Source organism: Typopeltis vanoorti, chromosome 6 (assembly GCF_054136105.1).
Source record: "Typopeltis vanoorti isolate ZY-2024b chromosome 6, IOZ_Tvanoo_1.0, whole genome shotgun sequence".
NCBI classification, from domain to species: Eukaryota; Metazoa; Arthropoda; class Arachnida; order Uropygi; family Thelyphonidae; genus Typopeltis; species Typopeltis vanoorti.
Window position 1 is genome coordinate 125,942,039 of NC_143554.1, and position 26,174 is coordinate 125,968,212.

Genomic DNA, 26,174 nt, shown 5'->3' on the forward strand with positions numbered 1-26,174 from the left:
GCTAAGTGTGCTTTTCAAAGACAACAAAGGTTTCTGTAATCCAACCATTTTAAAAAACAAACACAGATGAACTCATGAAAAGGAATTGAACTAGCCAACTTTCAATGAATTATACTGATAAAGACATTTACAAAAACTTTCAGTGATATAACTATATTACTGAAAGTTGACAACAATCATCTGAGTGTTTAATATCAATAAGTTAAAGAAAATTATGCACATTTTCTCATATAAAAATATTCATACCTGTTATCATCAGCAGGCATATTATCTTCATCAGAAGTAATTAAAGAACATTCCAGTTTAATATATGTTCCGCCAGGCTGTGCCACAAGAATATTGGGTATAAATTCTGGTGTGGGATTTAAAGAAAGAGTGCCAACCTAACAAAAATGCTAAGCATTAGCTATTGAATAGCAATTATTTTTAATATGAATAATATGTTTTGTTGTATAATATCTGAGTATCATAAAAATTCTTTGAATCGAATCAAATCAAATCAGCTAATGCCTTTTATTCCCCTATAGCATTAGTTCTCAACTGGTGGTACACGTACATGCTGGGCCGTTCGGGGGTACACAAAAAATAATCAGTAATGGCGGAAAAACAAGTAAAGTAAACAGTTTTACATTAAGATAGGCACTGAACAAAAGTGTCAGTATTTAAAAAACAAGGGGTACAATTTATAGAAATGGGTTTAAAAGGGGTACACAAGTGGAAAAAAGGTTGGGAACCACTGCCCTATAGGGAAGGCAAGGTAATTTTAGTCGTATCTCACTTTTGGAGACTAAGGGAGCAGTTCAATCACAACCAGTAACAATCAGAGATAGCTGGCCCAAGACCATCACTAATTATATAAAGCATCCGATGATTCGTAAATTCTTTCAAACTAGATATAATATTTCTTCTTCTTCTTCTTTAGTATTCTGCAATTGAGCAGGTTCTTCTTTCAGTAGCAGAAACTTTCCCTCCACTCTCTTCTGTTCTGAGCCTTCTCTTTCAAGGTTGTGTACTTGTTTCCATTGAGCATGTCATCTAGCATTCTTTTCCTTACTCTTCCTCTGGGTCTTTTTCATCTATTTTTCCTTCGATGACATCTCTGATGATTCCATTCCCTCTCAGAATATGTCTGATCCAGGTTCCCTTGCTTCTTTTTATCCTCCTTAACAGACTTCTTTCTTCTTCTACTCTTTTTAAAACCTCTTCATTAGTTATTTTATCTGTCCATTTGATATTTTCCATCCTTCTCCAAATCTCAAAGCTTTCCAAAATCTTAATTTCTTCTTTCTTCAATGTCCAAGTTTCAGATGTACAGAGGGCAACACTCCACACATAACATTTTATTAGTCTTCTCTTTAGGTTTCTATCCATTTTACTTCTGAATAAATTCCATTTTCTATTAAAGGCATCTCTTCCCATCGCTATTCTTGCTTTTATGTCACTTTTACATCTTCCATCACTACTAATAACACTTCCTAGATAATTAAATGTCTTTACTTGATTCAATTTTCCTCCATTTATTCTGATATCCATATTTGCTTCTTTCCTTGCTATTTTCATCACTTTTGTTTTTCTGATGTTAATTTTCATTCCATAATTGATACAGGATTCCAGTAATCCATTCAACAGATGTTGTAGTCGTGTTTCAGTGTTTGATAGTAATGCCTTGTCATCTGTGTATTTTATTGCAAATATCTGTCTACCTCCAATCTTTATTCCTTCTTCCAAATTCTCCAGTGCTTCTTTTAACATTGTTTCGGAATACATGTTGAAGAAAATTGGTGACAGAGAACAGCCTTGTCTTACTCCTCGTCCAATGATACCTGGTTCTGTTGTACCATATATGTCTCTCACCATGGCAGTTTGTCCCATATATAGTGAGATAATTAGCCTTCTGTCTTTCCAATCTATACCAATCTTTTCCATTACTTCCACCATCTTATCCCATTTTACATAGTCAAAAGCTTTCTCAAAATCTATATAACAGATGTTAACTTCTTTATTCACTTCTAGACCTCTTTCACTTACTATTCTTAACAGTCCAATCACATCTCTTGTTCCCCTACCCTTCCTGAAACCAAACTGATCTTCTCCAAGAAATTCTTCCACTGTAGATGCAATTCTTCGTGTTAAGATTCTCATAAGCATTTTTGATGTATGGGAAATGAGGCTTATTGTTCTAACATCCTTGCAGTTCACTGCATTACTTTTCTAAATTGGAATTTGCTAATCAGGTATAAATATTAAGGTCATAAAATCTTTTGGTAGTTCTCCTTTGTTATAAATTAAATTTATTATTTTGGTTATTTCTTCAGTTCCTTTCTTCTGAAGTTTGTTCAGGAATTCTGCAGGTATTTCATCTATTCTTTCTGCCTTTCCACATTTTAGTTCCTTAATGGCCATTTCTAATTCTGTCTTCAAAATCTCTGGGCCTAGATCATCTTCATTTACCTTCTTTATATCTTCTAATGGCAACTAATTTGGTCTATTTTGCTTGTCATATAGATCTTCAATGTATTCCTTTCATCTCATTAGGATTTTATCTTCTTCAATTATGATTTCTCCATTCTTATTTTCTATGCGTCTAGCTCGAATTCTATTTCTCGTGATTCATGCTTCTTCATATAAAAGATCCTACCTTCCCACTCTCTCATAATTTTCCATTTCTTCACATTGTTTTTTAAGCCAATCTAATCTAATAACATTTCTATACATTAAATATGCCATAATGTTTATGTTTCCTTTAGAGAGGGGAAGTAAGAAACATTTATTACTTTATCAAAATCCATATATAACCTTATAATTTATGCTTACCTGATTAGCAAATTCCCATTTATGTAGTCCAACCAGTTTGCCCTTAATTTCTCCAGGATTCTGCATCAAAAATTAAAATTTATTTAATGGAACCTACATTACAGAAACAGGTTTTTATGTAAAAATATGCATTACTAAGTCAAATTAAATTTAATCCTTACATTTGAAAATTATTTTTTATTTGTTTATTTATGATTTTATTATTATTATCATTATGGCATAGGAACAAAATCTTCTTAAATGAGTAACAATATAAATATAAATTGTTCAATAACAACTTCCAAGTAGAAATTTTTTCTTCTGATGCCTGCTTAGAATTCAGACTCTTTGTATTACACTTTTCACTAATACTTTTTGAAAACATATTAGATCAAGATTTCATCATATAATCAATAAAATTATGATTTTTGGATTTTTTTTTCATCCTCAGCAAAAAATAAAAAAATAAAAAAAAAATAAAGAGAATCATAGTATGATTGTGCATTAATTGATATTTATTTTTAACACTGTTTTGCCACCACAATGAAAATTCTGCCAGGACATATTATACAGTATAAATGTTTAAAGTTAAAACTCACCAAATACCTTTGATCCTTCCATCACCAATGATTCTTAAGTATATTTTATACTTTGTGATTGTCACTCCACAGATTAATCAATATGTACAGTTATAAGGATGTCAAGCATGATGATGTTTATGATTTTCACGCTTCATTTCCTTGGTTGGATTATCATTACAAACTTCAGTTTTAAACTTTTGCAGAGAAATGTTCACTGAAACATTTCTTGCAGGTACAGGATCATTTATTCCTCACTCCAATTTAAATTCCTTTTCTTTATCTAAACTTTAATACTTCAAGAAGTGTGCCAAGGTTGTTTGAGAGAAGAATCAAGCATACTGTAGCTGGTTCTTATAAACATTTCAAGTTTTGTATACCCAAAATCACTTTCATTTCTGTGTATACAAAACTTGAAATGAAATGCATGTAAGAAAATTATCAATACATCAAACACTGATTGTGCCTATGCGGTCCTGTGGAAGTGGCATTTGCTTCCAAAATGCTAAAACTGCACAAAAAAAAAAATCATTATAGGTTCAATTCTAATGACTAGAAGATCTTTTTCTAAGCCTTTCTTTAGCCAGTTCTCAAGTTAGTATTACTCTTTGGCATAGGCAATAGGGATTCTTCCCCTCCCTTCCCAGAAACTCAAAAAAAAAAAATTGATAAAACTTGCACTATTTCAGGGAAATATCTGTTACAGTTTAAAGCCAAGAACAGCAGCAGCACCTATTGGCTGTAATTTCTCCAATGAAAGTGTTAATTCAATGATGGATTGAGTTCACTATTAGTGATGGCCATAGAGGGATTGCTAGCTGCTCACCAATTTTTTAAAAAAAAAAAAAAAAAGTTAGGATCATAGGAACCTTACCTATTAACACTGAAAATAAAGGCATTACAGGATTTATTTATTTCATTTTTCTTCAAAAGTGATTTTGAAACAGTCAAAAGCAGGAAACTAGAATCATATCCAAAGCTAATGACCATAATTTTAGTCACCTTTTTTGCACATAGATGATTAACTGCATCATTAACCACAGAAAAACATCTATCTCTAAATCTAGCATTGATGATCTTGGAAAATGCCCTCCTACCATTCCAAATACACAGTGTTCCCTGAGATCATCCAGAAAGAGATCAGCAAATCGATGTAACTAGATACTGAAACACTCCAGGTCATTGATTGTTCTGAACATTTGTGCTCCCAAATTTACCCTTGTTTTGTCACCTTTCTAAACTCTAATATTCCACTTGTATTTACCCTGCAGCTTGGAAATTAGCCCATAATTGAACTTGTTCCTAAGAAGGGTGACTTCATCAAATTTGTGATATGTATTTGTACTCTCAAGTGGGGGGAGGAGGAAATACAGAATAACAACGTAAACTTATCATGTAGTCCTAACTTACTACTAAAAATATTTCTTCAAATTCATCTCTTATCTTTCAGGACACAATATTGTCAGATCTTATATATACTGGTGCCCAAAACCTAAGGATGAACACTATTTCTGAAGATTACAACTGAAAATTCAGATGAATCAGCTTGTGGCAATTTGTAAAACTGATGATTTTGAGTAGAAAGCAGCTACACATTCAAATTTTCAAATTGAGTGCAATGAGGTCATGTGGCATCATTCAGGCAGGATAAAAGGCTGCGCTAGGCAAATTATGTTTGCAAAAAGCTCTATTTGTGAAGGAATAAAGTTGCAAACTTTGATGTCTTGTAATGTCTCAAAGACATCATCTATATGATTTTATGAGGGGGAAGAATTATTGGAAAGCTTGAAGAAGGCCACAGAATTACTGATATTGCCAGAGTTTGGAATCTCACATAGTGTTGTATCCAGGCTTTGAGCAACGCTTCAAAACAATGGAATGTGTTCGATGTTTGCCCTCACTCTACCACAGAGCAGGAAGAGAGGTTTTTGGTTATAACAATAAAATGTAATCGATGCACTGCAGCAGGTGTCAGCTTAAAAGATGGCTCCTTTCAAGCACAGGTACATGGATATCTCAACAAACTGTGGCAAGACCTGTGACAAGTAGGCCTATATGCCAAAAGGCCTGTAGTCTATATCCCTTTAACCACAGTTATCATAGAGCACGTTTTCAGTGGTGTTGTATCCATAAAAATTGTACAAGACACCAATGAACTAATGTACTCTTCACAGATGAGAGTTGTTTTAGTCTTTCTTCCAATTCTAGTGACACATGAAAGTGATACTGTTTACCATTGCGAGAATGTTCTTGAAACGTAAAGATATGGCAGTGCTTGGGTAATGATGTGGGGAGACATTATGCTTAATAGATGCACCGAACTACAAGTGTTGGAAAAAGGAACTATGACTGATGAACGGTAGTGCAACGAAGTTGCAGATCAAGTATATTAATCAAATTGAGTGACCAGCACACTCCCCAGATGTTAACCCCACAGAACATACATGGGAGACAATAGGGAGTTGTACTGCTACTTGCAATTCTCCTCCAGAAAACAAATAAGCTCCTTACTCTGAGGGAGGAATGTGCTAGTTTGCCTCAAGACTTCCTGAATCACTCGGTGCTAAGCATGGTACGAAGTGATTCAGGATTTCTTGAGGCAAACTATCACACTCCTCCTTCATTTATTGCAACATCAAACATATTGCAATTAAATTTGTACATAATTTATAACAATTTTTTGCATACAGTAGTGTTATTGCATAAGATATACAAAAATCTAAAATATAAAAACAAATTTTTTCATTAAAATATTTTACCTGTGAAAGCTTTACCCATCGATATGTGCGAACCACCCGATCAGTGAGGCCCAGAATAAGTTCCACAGCTCCATCACAATCTAGAAATCATTTTTTTTTTTAAAATGTAATTTTATTATGTAAAGTGATAATATATAACATCAATTCATGATCATCAATACATCAATTCATGATTCTCATAATGATATTAACAGTGCATGAAAAATACATACTTGCCTGTGGCAAGTAGCTGCTGATTGGGCAAAATAAAATACTTTTGGTTTAATAATAATAAAAAAAAAAAAAAATAACTTTCCAAACAAAATCCTTTCGTAGCATTCAGAACAAAGAATATGCATAATATAAAGGGACAATGCTAGTAACAAAAATTAATCTAACTATATTTTCCAAAAAAAACAAAACAAAACAAAAGAAAGTTTTATTTTGTTGTTTTCCTTAGTATTCTTATTATTTATTGACTTCTCCTTTTTGGAATGGTTCTCATACAAAACAAAGTGTTCTCCAAATGAAACAATGACAGCAGCACTAATCCCTTTATGGAATTCCTATTGACATATTGAAACATATTACAAAAAAACAAGAGGGGGAGGTCTTTGGATGAGTAAATTTTTTTTCATAGCTAGTAGGATTTTGCATAATTTCTTGAGCCTTGAATATAAACCCTTCCATTTCTCCTCCTGCAATAAACTTCCATTAGTTTTCCTTCCAAACTTGTGAACAATGAAAATCCATGAGATGTTCATTGTTCACAAGTTTCATCCATGCTTTTGGATCTTTCACAATTTCTGCAATATGGGAGTTTGGTAATTAAGTCGTTGACATTCCTAAATCATTTGAGACTTAGAACACACCTGAGAGAAAACAACAAGAGAGGTATGTCCCTTCCTCTCAAACTGATTGCTTATGTTGTTCATTTAGGTTTGCTGCAAGATGTCTAATACAGTCAATATTCACTATAATTTGTTAGAGTATACAGTTTGACAGAGAGAATTTAGTATAACAGTTTGGTTAGGACTAATGAAAGTGTCATAATGAATGGGCTTGTATAATGGTATTTGCTATAGTGACACATCAAATGTACATTTTTTTTTTTACATGAAGGGTGCTTAAGGGTCAAAGCTGTATAACTGAGAGGAGACCTCCACATAGCCTTTAAAGGAATGCAGAGAACCGAACAGGGCTTCTGACCTAACGTCCAATCCTCACCTTCTCGTGGTGCACCCTGTTGCGTATCTACCTGGATACTGAACGAACGAGGATGGGCTGGCAATTTGGGATTTAGCCAACCAAATTGTATTCTTATTGGCTTAAACCAATATACAAAATGATGGTACAACATGACAAAATTTCATGCCTGCTGGGGCGTCACTCGGTTAAACAAGACCCCCGTTGTTTTTGCCAGGGAACCAGGGCAAACAGCAAAAAGTCAGCTACTGGATCAAATCTGAAAGCACACCCCCAACTCAACATCACCAGAGTTAAAGATCATTACTATCAACATAAGAAGCCTGAATGGCAAAGAAATGAAGCTAGCTGAGGAATTAGATAAGTACCAGATCGACATAATAGGGGTGACTGAAACAAAAAAAAGACAAAAACTGGTGAGATTTTTCTGAGTAATAAATACAAAATGTTATATTCAGGAAATGACAATCAAGGAAAAGAAGGAGTAGCCATAGTATTCAACACAAAATACGAGGCTAATCTTCTTGAATGGCAGGCAGTCTCAAGTAGAGTGATGTAGGCAAATATGAGAATGGGGAACTGGACAATGAGACATTTGTGCCCATGGTCCCACAGAAGGTTCTACTAAGTAGAAGTGAAGGAATTTTTTCAGGCTTTAGAGAAAGCAACGGACACAATGAAAAAGGAAAAGTTGGTCCTTGTTGGAGATCTAAATAGCAGAGTAGGAAATGATTGTGAGACATACAGAAATATTTTGGGAAAATTTGGAGAAAAGAGCAAAGCTAATAATAATGACAAATATCTGTTGGATTTCTGCTCAGGACATGGACTGGTTATTACTAACACCATGTTCCAACATAAAAATGTGCACAAATTCACATGGAGAGAAGAGGCAAGGAATAAGAAAAGTCTCATTGACTATATTATTGTTGATACTGATGTTTTCTCCCTGGTAGAGTGTACAGAGGATTTGAAATTGGAAGTGATCACTATTTAGTCTTGAGCAGGATAAATTGAATTTCATATTGAAAAGAATAACATGTAAGAAAGTTTTAAAGTGAATAAAAGTTGAGCAGCTCTCAAACATGAGCTGTAGACTAAAATACACAAAGATTATTAAAGAAAAAATGAAAGAGTTTGAGAACAGGAACCAAACCATGGAGATTCAGTGGCAAGCCTTGAAGGAAACCCTGCTTGATTCAGCCAGAGAGGCATGTCGAGAGGTTGTCTGCAAGGATAGAAAAATCAGAACTCCTTGGTGGACACAGGAAGTTAAAGAGGCAGTGAAGGAAAAGAAGAAAGCATATCAAAAGTTCCTGGCAAATAAGTCATCTTGTGCTCTTAGAGAATACAGAGACAAATGTAAGAAAGCTAAATAATGTGTAAAACTAGCTAAACAAAAGTCATGGGAGGACTTTGGCAAGAACATAGAAAATAAATATTAAGAATGTGGCAAAATATTCTGGAGGTTGTTGAAGAAGCTTAGAAATAGAGGAAAGAGTGCTGTAAAACGAGTTAGAGATGATAAAGGTATCATGAAAATGGGAGAAAAAGATATCCTCGAAGTATGGAGTAATTACTTGGATAAACTGCTAAATGAAACTAGCAGTGATGAAGCACAGTGGTAAAAAACACTGACCAGGCATGCAGTCAGGAATACGTATCCATACTTGAAGTAGAAAAAGCCATCAAAGGCTTGAAATATGGAAAGGCAGCAAGAGTAGATGATATTTGACCAGAAATGCTGAAGTATGGTGGCATAAAAGTCTTACAGTGGCTGCACTGCATAGTTCAAAAGGCCTGTACAGAGTGACGAATTCCTGATGATTGGAGTAGAGCTCTCATAGTACCCATATATAAAAAAGGGAAATAAAACTGAATGTGAGAATTACAGAAGTATTTCCCTACTGAGCGTTCCTGGTAAGGTTTATGCAAGTATACTTGAGAAACGGTTGAGAAGAATTGTGGAAGAAAAGCTGGATTCAGGCCAAATAGAGGCTGTCAGGATCAGATCTTCACTTTACGACAGATAGTTGAAAAATCATGGGAATATAACAAAGATCTGTATTTAAGTTTTGTCGACCTGGAAAAGGCATACGACAAGGTGCCAAGAGAGAAGCTATTCAATACGCTGCAGTTATATGGTTTCAATGGAGCATTATATCAAGCAATACTTGGTCGTTATTTGAGTTGTAAGTCAGCAGTTAGAATTGAAGGAAGTACAGGAAGATGGTTTAATGTTAAATCTGGTGTGAGACAGGGATGTACATTATCCCCTCTGTTATTCATTATCTATATGGATCACATTATAAAGGAAAGTGATATTAAATATGATATCAAAATTGGAGACGTTAATGCCAGCTCTTTGCTTTATGCGGATGATGTTATACTTCTAAATAAATCCGCTACAAGTCTGCAAGATTCTCTGACTAAATTGAATAGCTGTTGTAGTAGATATGGTATGAAGGTCAGCAATAAAAAGACAAAGACAATGAAAATAGGCAGAATCGTTGAAAATGTCAACTGTTCAACTGTGTTGTGAATGGAGAACCTGTGGAACAAGTAAAACATTTCAGCTACTTAGGCACGATTTTTAATGAAGATGGTAAATTAAATTTGGAAACAGACAACAGAATCAACAAAGCTGGTATGGTAGGAAGTCAATTGAATAAATTCATATGGAATAAGAGAGAAATTAGTCAGAACACTAAATTAGCTGTATACAAGACCGTGTTCAAACAGTGTTAAACAATTTTAACTTATGGATTGAAAGCTGGGTCAGAAGTAAAACACTTGATCTGAAAGGAAGCGTGCTTTGCGTTATGGGATACTGAGGCAATTGATGTGGTCATCAGCCTCTATATACAAGCAGCCACACCAAAGGCATATGTTTTGAAGTTCTATAACTATACTACAAATGAAGAGAAATAGAAATTGATTCCATACATGAGAGGACGAGGGTGAAGATGAGGATAAAATGATTTATATCTTCATCCTCAGATGAGGACTGAGATAGAAGTTTATAGATTTTTTTTAGAGATCAACTCAACTCTTCGCAAAAAACATCTAGTTGTTTGGAAATACTTCTTGAAGAAAGCTGTTCCAGAGGTGGACAGAATAAAAGAGGATGACTAGAAGCAGGTTTGATGTGCTTGCAGTTGAATAGTAAAGGGATGCTGGGCAGCAACAGCTCTTGTATTAACAGGTACAACAGAAAGTGGAGGAATGATGGTTGCCCATTCACTGGAACAGTGATCATGGAAGTACCTGTTGAGTAAACATAGTGCTGAAACACTGTGTATATCTCACTGCCTGTGAGATACAGACTGAAATGAGTCTGTAAGAGAGGGGATCATCTAATTGCTTGCCTATGGACAGCATCAAGGATTTTCAGAAAAGTTAGGTGCACCACCCCAAACATTATCAAAGATCTATGAATAATCAACTAGAATACTGCTGCTTACATAATCATTCTGCTAAAAAAAATTTTTTTTATCCTAAAAAAAATTATTTTTACCTACCTACATCAGCAAGCATTGATGCTTTGGTGTTGGCTGGTAGTCTTTGGACATGGAAAATCTGTAGTTGTAACGATCGTTTATCTTCATCCTATAACAATTACTTTCATGACAAAGATTATTTAATAAAACATTACAAGATAATTTGTTTAAAGTGATCTGAGAAACAGAATAATTTATTATGGGGAAAAAAATGAATGAATGATTAAGCAACAAAAACACTTTGCATCATATTCCTTACTCTCTAGAGGTGCCATCCCTTAAACTATGCACTATGTAGTATACCCTCTCTGAGATATGTAATTTTTGAATTGATAAAAACTATACAACAACACAACCTGACTTCTGCCCTGTTAATTTTGAATCATTAACTAGAAAGAGGGAAACATTCAAGAATGCTCTTGAATTTCAAAAGTCAGAATGGAGTCTTTTATAATGCTATGACTGGCTGATCTGGCTTTCTAGTTTGCCAGTTGCAGGTACTATGTAGCTCATGCATTCAGATTAACCTGCTCTATTATACCAACTGATGTTGGTATAATAGAGCAGGTTATAATGAAATCAGTGAATTCCAAAACAGACTCATTAATACAGTGGCTCTTCTTTAAAACAAAATGAAAGGTGAACAGTTCTTCCTGTCTGTCCATAAGAAATATATTTGGCACGATCATTATCGCAGGTCAGGACTAGCAGACCATGCCTTAGATCAGGGTTTCTCAAACTGTGTTCTGCGAGAAGTTCTGAAATTTGTCATTTTAGTTTTCTAAGCATTTTTCATGAATAAATATTTTATAGTAAAAATATTCTGAGGAGAATAATATTCATGAATGTGTTGAAAAGCTCAGACCCAGGACACCTAATAACATCTGTGTATCGTTAATTTTCACACATTGAAACGTTTCAACATTTGGGAAAGGGAATAACGCTGTTTATGACGGGTCATAAAAATTGCCTGCAAGCCCATTACAACAATTGGTGTCATATCTTCTGTTCTCGAAACTGAAGGAAATGACATCTGTGTAGCAAACATCAGTGACCAAGCAGCATATTTTTAAACATGGAAGTATTCATGAATTATTGTTAATTTTCACACATCGAAATCTTTCAACAATCGGGGAAAGAGAATACCGCTGTTTATGACCGATCATAAAAATTGCCTGCAAGCCGATTACAGCAATGGGCGGCATGTTCTCAAAACTGAACGAAATAACATCTGCGTTGCAAATATCAGTGACCAATCAGCAAGGAAGTATAAAGACAATTTTTCCACTGAAATTGAAGATCAAGGTAATCGGTACCCGGTTCTCAAATCTATTAATACTGAATACTTTCTTCGCAAGTTCGTATTGCAGTGTATAAGCGCTCGTTCTGAAACCGGAGTGCCGTGATTTTTTTTAAAAGTAATAGGAATACAGAGTTAAAATTAATATGAATAAGAGACAAGGTGCCTTGTTTAATTTTGGTATTAAGAAATCTCTTATTGAGGGTGTTTGTGATGAAACAGATAGTGAGTCATCCACCTCCAGCCTACAAAGATCTCCAGGATGTACAACAGGAGGGGAAACTACCAGCACACAGGAGAAAAAGTCTGCATTCACTCATAAGTACTTATAATAATATTATAAATATATTTGGTGATCAGAATGGGATATGTCAATGAAAATCAGCACAAATTAATTTAATGATGTTTGCCTGAAGAAACTACGACATGTTACAACATTTCATTAGTCCAGTGATTGATAACTAGATTGATAGTCAACATGCCACAATGTATACATAAGTATACTAATACTCTTTATGATTATGCCCTAATTAATTATTAATACTTATGTTAATGTATGAACTTTAAAAAATTTGGAAAGGTATTTACGAGTAAATTTCTTGGGACCAGGCCCTCGGAAAAAAAAAAAAAAAAATCAGCTAATGCCTTTTTATTCCCGTATATAGGGAGGCGAGGTGACTTTTAAAAAAAAAGAATTCTTCTTACTCTTTTAACTACTTTTATAATTAATATCTGATTTATTTTGAACTGTTTAATTTTTGTTACTGAACATTTTATCAAATCATTCTTATTACAATTGCTTTTACGTTATTTGATACGGTTTAGTACTTTTCTTACAAGTATTGTTACAATTCATATTTACTTTTGTGTGTTGCAGTCTTTTTTTACTATTTTGCATTATTCATTTACTTTTATATTATTCGGCATTTCTTATTTATAATCTTATTGTTTTTCATACTAAAGTTACATTTACAACACAATTCTATTTGTTTTTATTATAGCTCTGACAAATATTGGAATTTGAATATTATTGAAAAAATACCCATGGATTCTTGTTTAAAGACAGGAACTTTAACACAAGGAGGAGCAAGTACTTCTGCTGATACATCTATTCATATGATTGGAGAAGATATGGAATTGCAAACTGTGGTTTCTTCAAACGCTAATATTAAAGAACAAGAGTCATCTAAGAACAGACCAAAACGGAAGTACCATGAAAGTTATTTAAATTATGGATTTACGTGTATTGGCAATACACATGCTCCTGATGTTTTGTGTAATAAAATACTAGTAAACAGTTCTTTGGCTCCAGTTAAATTTCGAAGGCACTTCGAAACAAAACACACTGATTACAAAGGAAAATATATACATTTTTTTAAGAGACGTGACTCGCTAGAAAAATTTAAACTTTAAATGGCTACAATTGCTACAACTGAAAATGCAACAGAGGCGTCTTTTCGCGTGAGTTACCGCATTGCACTTCATGGTGAAGCTCATACAATTGGTGAGATGCTCATTAAGCCTTGTGTGAAAGACATTTTATCATGCATGTTAAACGAGCACGTTGCTAAAATAATAGATGCAGTACAATTATCAAATAATACTGTTTCATGCCACATCAAAGATCTTTCTGCTGACATAGAAAAAGAGCAAATTCATCGACTTAGACTGCAGTGAATATTCAATGCAAATGGATGAATCTACAGATGTCGCAGGACTCACTGTATTACTAGTGTTTGTTCGTTACATATTTGATAAAAGTATTGAAGAAGATTTACTCCTGTGTGAAAATCTACAAGAAAAAACTTGTATTGGACTCACTGTATTACTAGTGTTTGTTCATTACATATTTGATAAAAGTATTGAAGAAGATTTACTCCTGTGTGAAAATCTACAAGAAAAAACTACCGGAGAAGATATATTCAACTATATTAATAATTATATTACAAAACAGAAAATCAGTCGGGAGAAGTGTATTGATATTTGTACAGATGGTGCTCAAGCAATGGTAGGAAAGATGAAGGGAGTTGTAACACGTATCCTGCAAATAGCTACAAGAGCCACCAAAAGTCGTGTTTTGCATAGACAAGCACTAGTAACAAAAAGAATTCCTACATATTTAAGAACTATTTTGGATGAAGCCATAAAAATGATCAACTATGTAAAATCTCGACCACTTCAATCCAGATTATTTAAAATTTTGTGCGATGAAATGGGTAGTGCACATAACGCACTTTTATTACATACTGAAGTGAGATGACTATCCAGAAGAAAAGCATTATTGAGACTTTTTGAACTTCGTAGTGAGTTAATGGTCTTCTTGATGTCACATAATTTAGGACAAAATTTTATTGAATTATTAAGGAATTCTTCATGGTTGATGAAGATATTGCACTTTGTAAAAATATCTGCCAGATATTTTTACAAAGTGCAATGAAATTAACTTATCATTACAAGGAAAGAATATTACAATTTTTAATACAAGAGATAAAATTGCATCTTTTGATAGGAAGTTGCAATTCTGAATTTCTACAGTTGAACAGATTAATTTTGATTGTTTTTCCACCTTGCATGAATTTTTGACTGAAATAAATTCTAAAGTAAATGAAGAAGTATCTAACATAATTTTAGAACACATGCATGACTTGCAATCAACCCTTTTGCAATATTTTCCAAAATCCAGTGAGGACAATTCCTGGGTTCTGAATCCATTTACAGTGACAGCTAAGCCAGCAGGCTTCAGTGCAAGTGACTATGAAAATCTAATTGACTTAATTAGTGATTCTGATTTAAAACAAAAATACAAGGAACTGCCAATAAATGATTTCTGGACAAGCGTGTCAAAACTAGCTATTCTTGTTTTACTTTCTTTTACAACGACATATTTATGCGAGGCTGGATTTTCATATTATGCTGCAACCAAATCAAAGTCCAGGAACAGATTCGACACTGCACCAAATATGAGAATTCAACTTTCTAATATTGTGCCTGATATCAAAAGAATTTGTAATTCAAAGACCCTAAAACTTTGGAGTCATTAAGAACTTAATTTGCAATATACGTTTTACTATTTTTATGTGTTTTGTTTTTACTAATTAACATTTGACAATAAATGATTGTTTTTTCTTAACGCTTAGATTTACTCATTTATTTTATTTATATTTAACCTAAAAAACCAGCACACAGGAGAAAAAGTCTGCATTCACTCGTAAGTACTTATATTATAAATTTTTGGTGATCAGAATGGGATACGTCAATGAAAATCAGCACAAATTAATTTAATAATGGTTTAATTGATGTTTAATTAATTATTAATTAATAATTACCTTCCAAGCATTAATTAAAAATAAAATAAGCTAAATTACCAATTAATTATTAATTAATACATTACAAAATAACCAAGGTGTTCCGTGAACATTTCAGGATTTGTGAAGTGTTCCGTCATATAAAAAGATTGAAAAACCCTGCCTTAGATAACCCTTCATATAGGATCAAATGGAAAAAAAACAAAAGTGCTATGCAGAAGTCATTATAAACCAGAGAGGCTGTTTTTGAAATCAGTAATAGCTTTAAAACATTGCCCAAACCTCAACAAGTAAGGCTGTATCAATTTACCAAAAATCTGGGAGACAGTCATTTTAAGATCAAATTAATACTTGTTAACTCTCTCCTTACCCTAAATAAGAGATGGCACCAATTAGGACTTCAGTTCCTTGTGCTGTTCTATAATTTTTAAAGTTGTCCCACCGTTAACTAATTGTTGCTGTTCATATACTCTGACAAACTGTTCTTTATACACTGAAGATGCTGGGTATAATGCCAGTGAAATATCAGCAAATAAGTTATTATTATTACCCAATCCCCATGGAGTCAAAGACTCATCTGAGAGGTCCTTTTATCACACACACACACACACATCTCATCATACTGTGCTTTAAAAACACTCAAATTCTCTGCAGACACCACACTCTCAGGCAAGGCATTCCAATCATTCGCAACTCTGCATGAAAAAAACCTGCTTCTCACTCCCCTACTCGCACCCTCTTTACAGTTTCCAGGAATGATCTCTGGTTTCTCCCCCCCCCCCCGATCTCCCATTATTTTCTGTAGAACCTCTCCAGCATTGATCCCATAATAACCTCTTACTAACTTGTAGGTCTCTATCATATCTCCCCCTCTTCCTCCTGTCCACCAGACTCTGCAAATTACATCTTCTCAATCTTTCCTCATACTCGACATTCCAGAGGTTAGAAACTACCTTAGTCAGTTGCCTCCGGACCCTTTCCAACATCACTTCACCCTTCTGAAAACCAGGTGACCAAATCTAGGCAGAATAGTCCATGTGTGGCCTAATCAAAGCCATATACAATGGAACAAGAATCTCCCTACTTCTACAAGTCAGTGTCCTCCGCATCATTCCCAGAAGCCTTTGTGTTGTTTTCATAATTTTGGCTATGTGTCCCCTAAATTTCAGATCCTTATCCACTATCACCCCGAGAGCTCTTATTTCTTCCACCTCCAACAATATATCCTCACCAAGCATAAATTCTGCATCCAATCTTCATTTTCCAAATTTTAAAACCTTACATTTTGCAACATTGAACTCAAATCCCCATTCCCATGCCCAATCACTCAATTTATTCAAGTCATCTTGTAAGGCCACAACATCTTCTCTACTCTTGATGGTTCGTCCCAACTTTGCATCATCTGCAAACAACTGAATACCTCCATCTTCACCAATATCATTAATATACAAGTTAAATTTCATGGCTTATTTTTCACGGTATTAACAACACCACAAACACTTTTATCAACAAAGATGTTTTATTAACGCTTATATTTCGCTGATTGTGGTGTTGTTAATACCGTGAAAAATAAGTCATGAATAGCCATCAACACCTAAGCTTATCTGTTAGATACAAGTTAAATCAATATTATTTATTTTCATATTTAATTTATTTAATTAAATTAAATAAATTGTGTGAATTAAAACTTAAAATAAACAAAATATTGTTTGTTTAAAACAGCACATCATTGACATATGTTGCAAGTGAGGGGTTGGGAAAGAAGGAATTTGACATTTTTCTTGAAGAATTGGCAGTTGTAGTTGTTTAATAATTTTGCATTATAATAATTTACCGTATAATAATTTTATCATTAAGCAATGATGTGCTAAAGGTTCTTTGACTTCTCATACAGTATATGGCAGTGTTTCTCAAAGTGTGGTATGCGTACCCCCCCCTGGGGGGGGGTACGCGAAAGGTCGTTAGGGGATACCTAGCAAATTTTCTGCTATGCATAATTAAAGGAGTCATTATATTTTTCAACAAACAGTGCAATTAAAGACAACCGGCACTAACTAATAAATTACATCCCCCCCCAACAGAAATTGATCTATAGACCAAGCAAAACCATATGTTTCCTGTGGAACAAATGGTTTTGCTTGACCTCACCCCGTCGTTAAGTGTTAAAACTAAGAAATATATATTTGTCTTTGGTTTGCGCGATCTTTTGTTAATACCGCACCAATCATATGCAGTTCTTCGCTGCTCTACGTATCTCAAGTCTTGTAAATTACTGGTAATTTTTGCTAGAGATAATGGGAAAGAAGATGACACTATTTGGGTAGATGACTTTGATGATGCACACAAAGAAACTGCTTGTGTGCATTTCAGTTTTCAGTTTTTTTCTGAAAACTTTAGTTTCCGAAAATCCTGCTCATATCTCGCAACACGATTTTTTTAGCTTTAATTTCGGGAAAAAAGTTAGTTATATCTGAGTAAATACAGTATTATTTTTAGCTTTCAAATTCTTACGCATGGATCATTGGTTAAAGATTGGATATATAAAACCCCCAAAAGAGAGCAATATAGCAAATACAAGTAGCTGTAAGCAACAAGAGAACGTTGATATTATATCAGTATCAAATGAAATTGATAAGAGTGTGTCATCTGACATCTCTAGAGAACCAACTAGGAAGAGGATGAAAACTCTTCATAAGTATGATATGAATAACTTGAAATATGGATTTTCATGGATAGGAAACGAAGAGGAACCTATTCCAAATTTTGTTCTATTAAAAATAAATCATATTTTTTGTTTACATGAACATATAAATTCAAATAAAATAGATATTTAATTTTTAATTAATATTTTAAATTAATTTATCATCATCATCATCAAATTCCTGCCATGTACCCTCAAGGGGGTGTACAGGATATGATACTACTACATGAAAAATTTAAATAATTAATTTATTCGTTTTTAATTATTTATTTATTTTTAAATTAATTAATTAGGGGGTACTTGGTAATAATGAAAATTTAAGAAGGGGTACGTGGACATCTGAAGTTTCAGAAACACTGTTATATGGGATCAATATAAAAACTACATTTCCTTCTAATTCTTGTCTCTAACCCCCTAAAAATTAAAAAATTAAAGCATTCGACAGCAAATTATATATAGAGTACTCAGAATGAGATATAATCATTGTTTTATCATGGGAATAACTTTTAAAAATTAAGGCATTTCTATGACAGACACTCCAAACTTGCATACAGTACTCTGAATGAGATCTAACCATTGTTTTAACATGGGATGAATAGTTTACATTTTTGTGTTTACTGAAAAAATATTTTTGGAAATTAATCGAAGTGTCTTATTAGAAGTTATAACTGCTTTACTATATAATTTAGAAAAAGCTAATATTTCATATTAGCTACACTCCTAGTTTTTTTGTTTTTTTTAATCTTTTACTAGTTGGAGTTTTTTTTTTTTTTCTTTTCAGCCATTTTCTGTCCACTGCTGGACAAGGCCTCCTCCAGTTCTTTCCACCTTTCTCTGTTCTTGGCAATGGACCAATTTTTCCCAACAAATTTTGACATTTTTGAGTTTGAGTTTATCCTTATCTTAATAGCAAGTTACTTGTGGATTTCTGATAATTTTTTTGAAGGGCTTTACATGAAAAGTAGTTATATTCATTTAAATCAGGCACACTATATTTGCTCATGAAACCACGAAATGTTTAAAATTTTTAGAAATATATATATGAAACAACCTTCAGCAAGCATCTTGATATCATACTAATAAACGACATGAACTCTTTTCCCAAGAGTATCTTTTGTTAATGCATTAGATTCCTCCTTTATAGAGACCACATGGGATCTAAACCTGGAAAGTTCATGCTGCATGCCACCACAATCTTTGAAGATTGTTTTTCATGTATACCACTCAAAACTTCAACACTCTTAGCAACTGTAAGAATAAACTATTAGTTTGCCAAAGTAGCTTAAACATTAAAGCATATTTTATCTGCTAATTCTTGTGACATTTCTCCTGGAAAACAATTATAATTTCACCTCAATTTTCATCAGTTGTTTTACAATCCTTATGATCACTGATTTCTTTTGCAGTGATCCTCCTCAATTTTTAAACTTTCTTAGTGGCATCCAAAAACATTTTGCTCCTGTATTATATTAATCTTTTCACAAAAATCTCCAATATTTTTTGTTTAGTTACTTTTAATTACATACAACTGAGCTTTCAATACATGTTTATCCATTACAGTTTTCCCAACCTATTTCCTCGCTGAGTCAGTCTTTTTTTTTTTTCAGGTTTTTCTACTCAGTCATTAAGGTTTAGGTCTTGTTTTCAAACTCCTTCACTTTTCCAGATAATGTTTGTATATCTATCTACAGCACATCTGAGAGGACTCAACTTTGATTCTTTTTAAAACTTCAGAACACAATTCTCTTTTTAACAAAACACTCATACTCATCCTATTTAACACAAGGTGATGGTGACTTTTCATTTTTCAAATCCTCTATAAACTCTTGTACATTGGACCAATGAGAAAACATAGTCATCAACAATAGCATAATCTAGGAGGTTTTTTTTTGTATTTTTATGCAGATTTTTAATGCATAAGTCAAGCATATACTCATTATTGTTAGCATTGCATTTTCTCTAAATTTTCCCAAACATTTCTGCATGTCTATGATGAATTTTCTACTGTTTAGGTCTCTAAGCAGAACCAGTTTTCACAATTTCATGATGTCAGCTTCCATCTCAAATGATCCCAAAACCTTCACTTCTTACTCTTTTCTAATCCTCTTTTCCAACTGAAATCTATTTTGAATAAGTCTCAGGTAAACAGAATGGTAATAATGGAAGTTCTCGTATATCATAAAAACACTGATCAATTACCTTTATGAACACAAATTCCAAAGTAGCCTTTTCTTTATGCCCCTACCTGTTTATTACTGTCTTTAACACAAAAGATATGACACCATCCTTCCCCACTAATACTCATCAAGCAATTCTGAAAAGAAAATGAAAAGTGGAAGATAAGTTCAAGAATAGTATAAATTCAGAATTTGCATTAATTTCACAAATGAGAATTTAGTACTGCATAAAATTATTACTAAACTGCAATTAAATAAATTAAAGCTTACTAAATATCAGAATTTCAGAACACAAGGACTACATCCAGTTTCACCAATATAGCTGCTCTGGTCTTGCAGACCATGCTCTGGATACCCACCATAGAGTACAGTGGAAGAAAGCCACGATAATACACCGTAGTAAATTCAAATACGAAAGGCTATTCATGGAATCAGCCTCAGCCCTAAGAAACAATCCAAACCTCAACAAATTTGGTTGCATGAGACTGCCCCAAATTTGGGAAACCTACATCAGAAGACCTTCAGCCTGGCCAAGAATACCTACATTGCCCACTAGGGGGTACCATCATGACTTTCTTCCTGCTTCATCCTCATTTACTGTGTATTGTACTTGCGTGCACGTGTCTTGTTTCTAAGTTCCTGTGAAAATGGCAACATGACGTTGCTGAAATATTGGAAGTGTATTAAAATTTATTTTAATGTATATTCTATTGTACATTGTAATTTCCTTAAGCTATTTAGTAAGCATGTATAACAAATGTCTAAGCCTTTCCACAAGAATAAATTAAAGTACTTCAAATGAGATTTAATTTTGAAAAATTACTCATAACATGCTTATAATAAATTTTATATCAAATACCAAATTCCAAACTGAGTCATCTGTCTCCTGAATGATATATTTAAAACATGTAACCACAGAAACATACATGATTTGTTTAAAAGTTGAACTCTTGAGCTTATTTTTCTTATTTTATAAAACAGCAGAATGATAATAAATGGTGTTCCTTAAATTGTATTTATTGCTCCACAGAGGAAAGAATTAAAAAATTATTTACCTCAACCAAAGTATAATGCTTGCTAGCATGCTAAAATGTTCAATATGGAGAAATGTTCCGATATTTTTCCTTTTAGAACATACACCTGATGCTGGGGAAAATGATTCAGACAATTTTTAACCATCAACTGAGTTAAATTTCTTTTATGAGGTAAAATCCTGAAATAAATTATGTGATATAAACAGAATCAATTTTGTTTCTCTTATCCCTACTAGTTCATAAAACGTTTAAACTGAACAGCATATCACAGTTGAATCAAAATGCAATCATTGGTAATATATTAATGTTGTGGAGGGGAAAAAAACCATTATGGCAACTATTCTGCCATTAAATGGGACACAAATCTTGATTTTGATCTGATAAATATTTCTTGTTTTTCTAAATAAAAATAATTCTGCTGTTTTTGAGCAAAATAACATTGTATTTTATCAATTTACTGGTAAAAATTTAAAGGACTGTTGACTGATGTTATTTTTAAATAAATGACATTTGATCAGCATTGTGTTTTTAAGAATGATTCAAACTGGTTTTTGGAATTGTGTCTTTTGATTATTTAATAAACTGCAGTGTCTTTATAATTAAAGTATCTCTATTCCAATTTCTCAGGAACATCTAGTAGTTAAACTGAAGTTTAGAGTACATGTAGTAAAGAAAATGGAAAGCAGAAAAATTTCTGTTACATGCATCATAACAAATGCAATCAATTAGGGAAAGCCTTCCCTTATCTTGGGCAACCGTTCAAATAGAAAGATTTCTTAGGCTAATGAGTAAACTTATTGTACAGTACAATTTATCAGATAATTTCTTTTGGCACTAGCTACCAGCTTATTCCTTGAAAGATTTTTTTCAGTAGTTGGAAATATTTATGAAAAAACCAGATGTATGCTACTCTAAAAAATGATGAATTGAAATCTTGGATAAGCCTTTATCCAAGTGTAAGCAAACAAAGTTTGCGCCTGAAAATATCTTCCGGACTGAGGTAAGGTAGTGTAACACCAGGCAACTCTGAGCAAAGGTGGACCAAGCTCTCATCACTCCTTGTTTCAGTATCTCCCATAATGCAAAGCACATCTCCTTGCGGACATGTATACTGCTATGCATTAAGGGAAGGGCCACTACCCAGACCGGTTTCAACCTTTATTGAGGTCTCGTCAGTGGAAAGGTGTAAAATTATTTTCAGGTGCAAAGTTTGTTTGCTTATACTTGGATAAAGGATTAAACTAAATTTATTATAGTCTAACCAAGTGAAAAATAAACTTTCAACATTATTCTCTATATTTCTCAATTTAAAATAAATTCTATTAATATTTTAGTTATCTGAAGAAAAAAGTGTAGTTTGTTCTGACATTTTTATGCTGTATTGTGTTTTAAATGCAATGTTCTCTATGAAATTAAATGATAGCTTTATTATATCAAAATGGAGGATATTATGGATCCATCTATATTTTATAGCCAAACTAGCCCCCCCCACTTTGGCTATAAAATGACACCCCTGACACCTAGGGCCCCCCCCCCTTTTGTCAAGTTATTTCAATAACTTGACAAAAGCGTTACAGCCTACATCCGTTTCCAATTTCAGCTTATCATTTTATAGTATAGAGTAGATGTAGAAAGAAAATGAAGTTTTGAAAATTACCAGTAAGCATATGAGAAAAGACCGGAACTGGAGTTGCCTTGGCTATACTATTTAAAGAACAAGAACTCATATGACCCACAACTCGTATATTTGTCTTTTATTAATGTTTCATTAGCCTGAAACACTAGATTTCAAACTGACAAAGTTAAAAAAAAAAAAATTATAACAGAGCAGAGACAAAAACTCATTTGATGTTGTAATTTAGCTATATCAAAAAGTTAAATTCGCCATAAGTGATCTCTGGGTGGGTGCATGATAAAATATTAAACTATAGAGCAGAGAAGCATATATTTTTCTTCTATAGATACTATAATTACAGATTCATCTATAATTTTATAGCAAAATGTGAAAACAAGTGAAAGTAAGAAATGTAGAAAAATTTTCTTACTTTCGAAATTAATAAATTTTCGAAAGGAAGTAGATTACTAGAAAACTTATGAAAAGGTTATGTTCTTACAAACTCTTGGGTAAATTGTCGAAAGTTTTAAGATTTTTTTTCTACATTTGGCTATAAAATATGGATAGATTCATAATATCCTCCATTACAACATCTCACTTATATCAAACTGAAGCATTTCAGCTCTATACTTAAAAATTTGACAGCTATTATATTTAGAGAAAGCAAAATTGTATTTTTTCCTTTTTATCAAAAAAAGATCCTAAAGTCTTTATTTTAACACTGTAAAATAAACAGAAATAGGAGATATTAAAGATACATGCTTTAATATTTCATAGTTGAATATACATATGCATAGAAATGGGGAGAGGTTTGAATAAAGAAGAGAGAGTTTATGAAAATACAACCTCAGCATTAAAGTTGTCTCACAACTTGCAATACTTAAAAATCTTTTTAACTCTTTGATCTGTTTATTTTACAATGTCGAAATTGAATATACTTAGGCTGCTCTTTGATAATTACTCTTAAGCACTGATTACTGTTTACTTATGAAAAATACAATTCTCTGAAACAGAATGAAGATTCTTGTCATTTTAAGGTTTCTGCCTGATCTCTGATGAGGACCAACAGTTCAAAACACTGTCAGGTCAGTAAAACCTTAATCAAAAGAACTAATAAAAGGCAAATATACAGACACTTTGGCAGCACTCATATAACTTTTAAGTAGGTGGAAGCTAAGGATACTCCAATGCCAAAGATTTTATTCTCATAGGCTCTTTTGTCAGTTTTTGTAAACTTTCAAAGTTTATATACACACTTGTTCATTCATTTATTTGCATGTGATTACATGATTAGATAAAATATTATACATGTTTTTAATCTTTCTTCATTCTGCAACTTAGCTGAAGTGCTGAATATCCAGCTGAAGTATAATTAATTCAATTTTAAACATTGCAAATTAAATTTTATAAACATATGTTTTGAACAAAATATACAGCCTTTGCCAACGTATAAGACGCACCCCCTTTTTTGTACAAATTTTTTTAGGAAAAAAACTTTATCACTGAATATTATAATGAATTTACAGTATTTGAAATATAAAGTAACAAGTAGGTCTACTTTCAAAAAATACCTAATACACAATCACACATAGCTTGTATGCAATATTGTAGCAATGCCAACATTTTTCAGCCATAATTTGCCAAGAAATTTACAGAAAATTTAACAGCAGAAATTTATCACCGTTCAAAACAACCACAACAACAATCGGAAAGTTTAAACGAACAGGAACACAGCTGCAATAGTTGATGACAGCACATGGGCATCCACTGAATTCTACGTAATTGGAATGCTCTCACACACTGCAAGGAAGCAAGAAAAAAATCACGTAACTCGGAACAGAGAGAATTTCCAGAAACGAAAGTAATAAAAAACTGAGTATCGGCGTATAAGATGCACCCTGTTTTTCATACCTATTTTCAAAGGAAAAAAGTGCGTCTTATACACCGGAAAATACAGTATATATATATAATACACTCTTCAAAAATGTTTATACATTTTTAATGAGCACTTTTTTTTTTTTTTTTTTTTTTTTTAAACATTTGTTTATCAAATTTAATTTAGTATGCTTCAGCAGATAATTCAGTGCTTTAGCCAAATTTCAAATATTTGGTATATTCCCTAGTTAAGCTAGATACATGCTAGCTTCATCTGCGATTCTTAATATCAGTTTTTTTTTTTTTTTTTTTTTTTTTGTGACTACCCATGGAAGGTTGTAAACCTTCAGTACACTGTAGCTCAAGCAAACTAAATGTTTTTCTTTATTCTTAAAAAAAGTATTTATTTATTTAACAAATCCAGGAACCCTGCTTTAAAAACTAAACAACTTTTCCTGCCATTTCAGGGCTCCAATAAGCAGGGTAGTAGTCTCTCAGTAGGTGATGAAATTCATCTCCCACTTAAAGACACTCTAAACATCTAATGCATATAGCAAGATTCAAACCCATGAACTACTGATTGGAGAGTGGAGATAATATACATTTTACCAACCAGACTAGGCAATATTCCATTCACATTTTGTTCTGTAGGGAAAAAATTCAGCAGAATCATAACTCTAAAAAGTCAGAAATATAGAAATACTTGTAATGAAACTCATATTAATGAATAAAGTAGATATTATATACCACTACTACCAAACAGGAATCATCTATTAAGTGATGAATTTGTTTATCGTTACTTCAACTGTTTTCAAAGTGTTTACATTTCTTTAAACTAATCAAAATATTGCACCAAACAGTAGCAAATTATCACTAGCAAACTCACAGAGACCACAGGAATAGTTTTTTTTTTTAAATCAGATAATCTGCTCCAGTAAATCACCTTTTGATCAAGACTTTTAGGATAAGACTTTTCAGTAGTCTGTTATAGTAAGTTTATATCAATGCTGTAGTAAGAGTCAACTGCATTAAAAAATAAACTTTAATAGTATTTCAGAATAACAGAAACATTTCAGCACAAATGATGCGATTTATTTAAGTAGCAATGAAATGAATTATGGCCCACCCTCGCCCACAGTGGAAAAATTCTCGGTCACACATATATCTTAATATGTCACATAAAAAGATATATATGACATTATATGCTAGTATTATATCTAGTGTAGTTAGATATATGGTTGTACAAACCATGCCAAAGCTTCAATAATCATAGAAAAAGGTAGCAATATTACCATTTAAAAGGATATGGGCATTAAGGCTCATATAATGCCTTCATCTTGGATACAGCACAC

The 26,174-nt window shown here is 32.9% G+C and overlaps 1 protein-coding gene across 3 annotated transcripts in view; it reads right to left on the reverse strand.

Moving 5' to 3' along the window:
• Positions 1-26,174, reverse strand: part of LOC150105915 (KICSTOR complex protein ITFG2-like) — a 105,341-nt gene that overhangs the window by 33,103 nt on the left and 46,064 nt on the right. For all 3 annotated transcript variants that reach the window (XM_090394402.1, XM_090394401.1, XM_090394403.1), the window contains 5 exons: positions 20,367-20,435; positions 10,837-10,924; positions 6,131-6,210; positions 2,815-2,874; positions 247-383 (listed from right to left, as the gene is read on the reverse strand). In XM_090394402.1, coding sequence (XP_090250528.1) covers positions 247-383; positions 2,815-2,874; positions 6,131-6,210; positions 10,837-10,924; positions 20,367-20,435 — 434 coding nt within the window. The remainder of the gene's footprint in view (positions 1-246; positions 384-2,814; positions 2,875-6,130; positions 6,211-10,836; positions 10,925-20,366; positions 20,436-26,174) is intronic.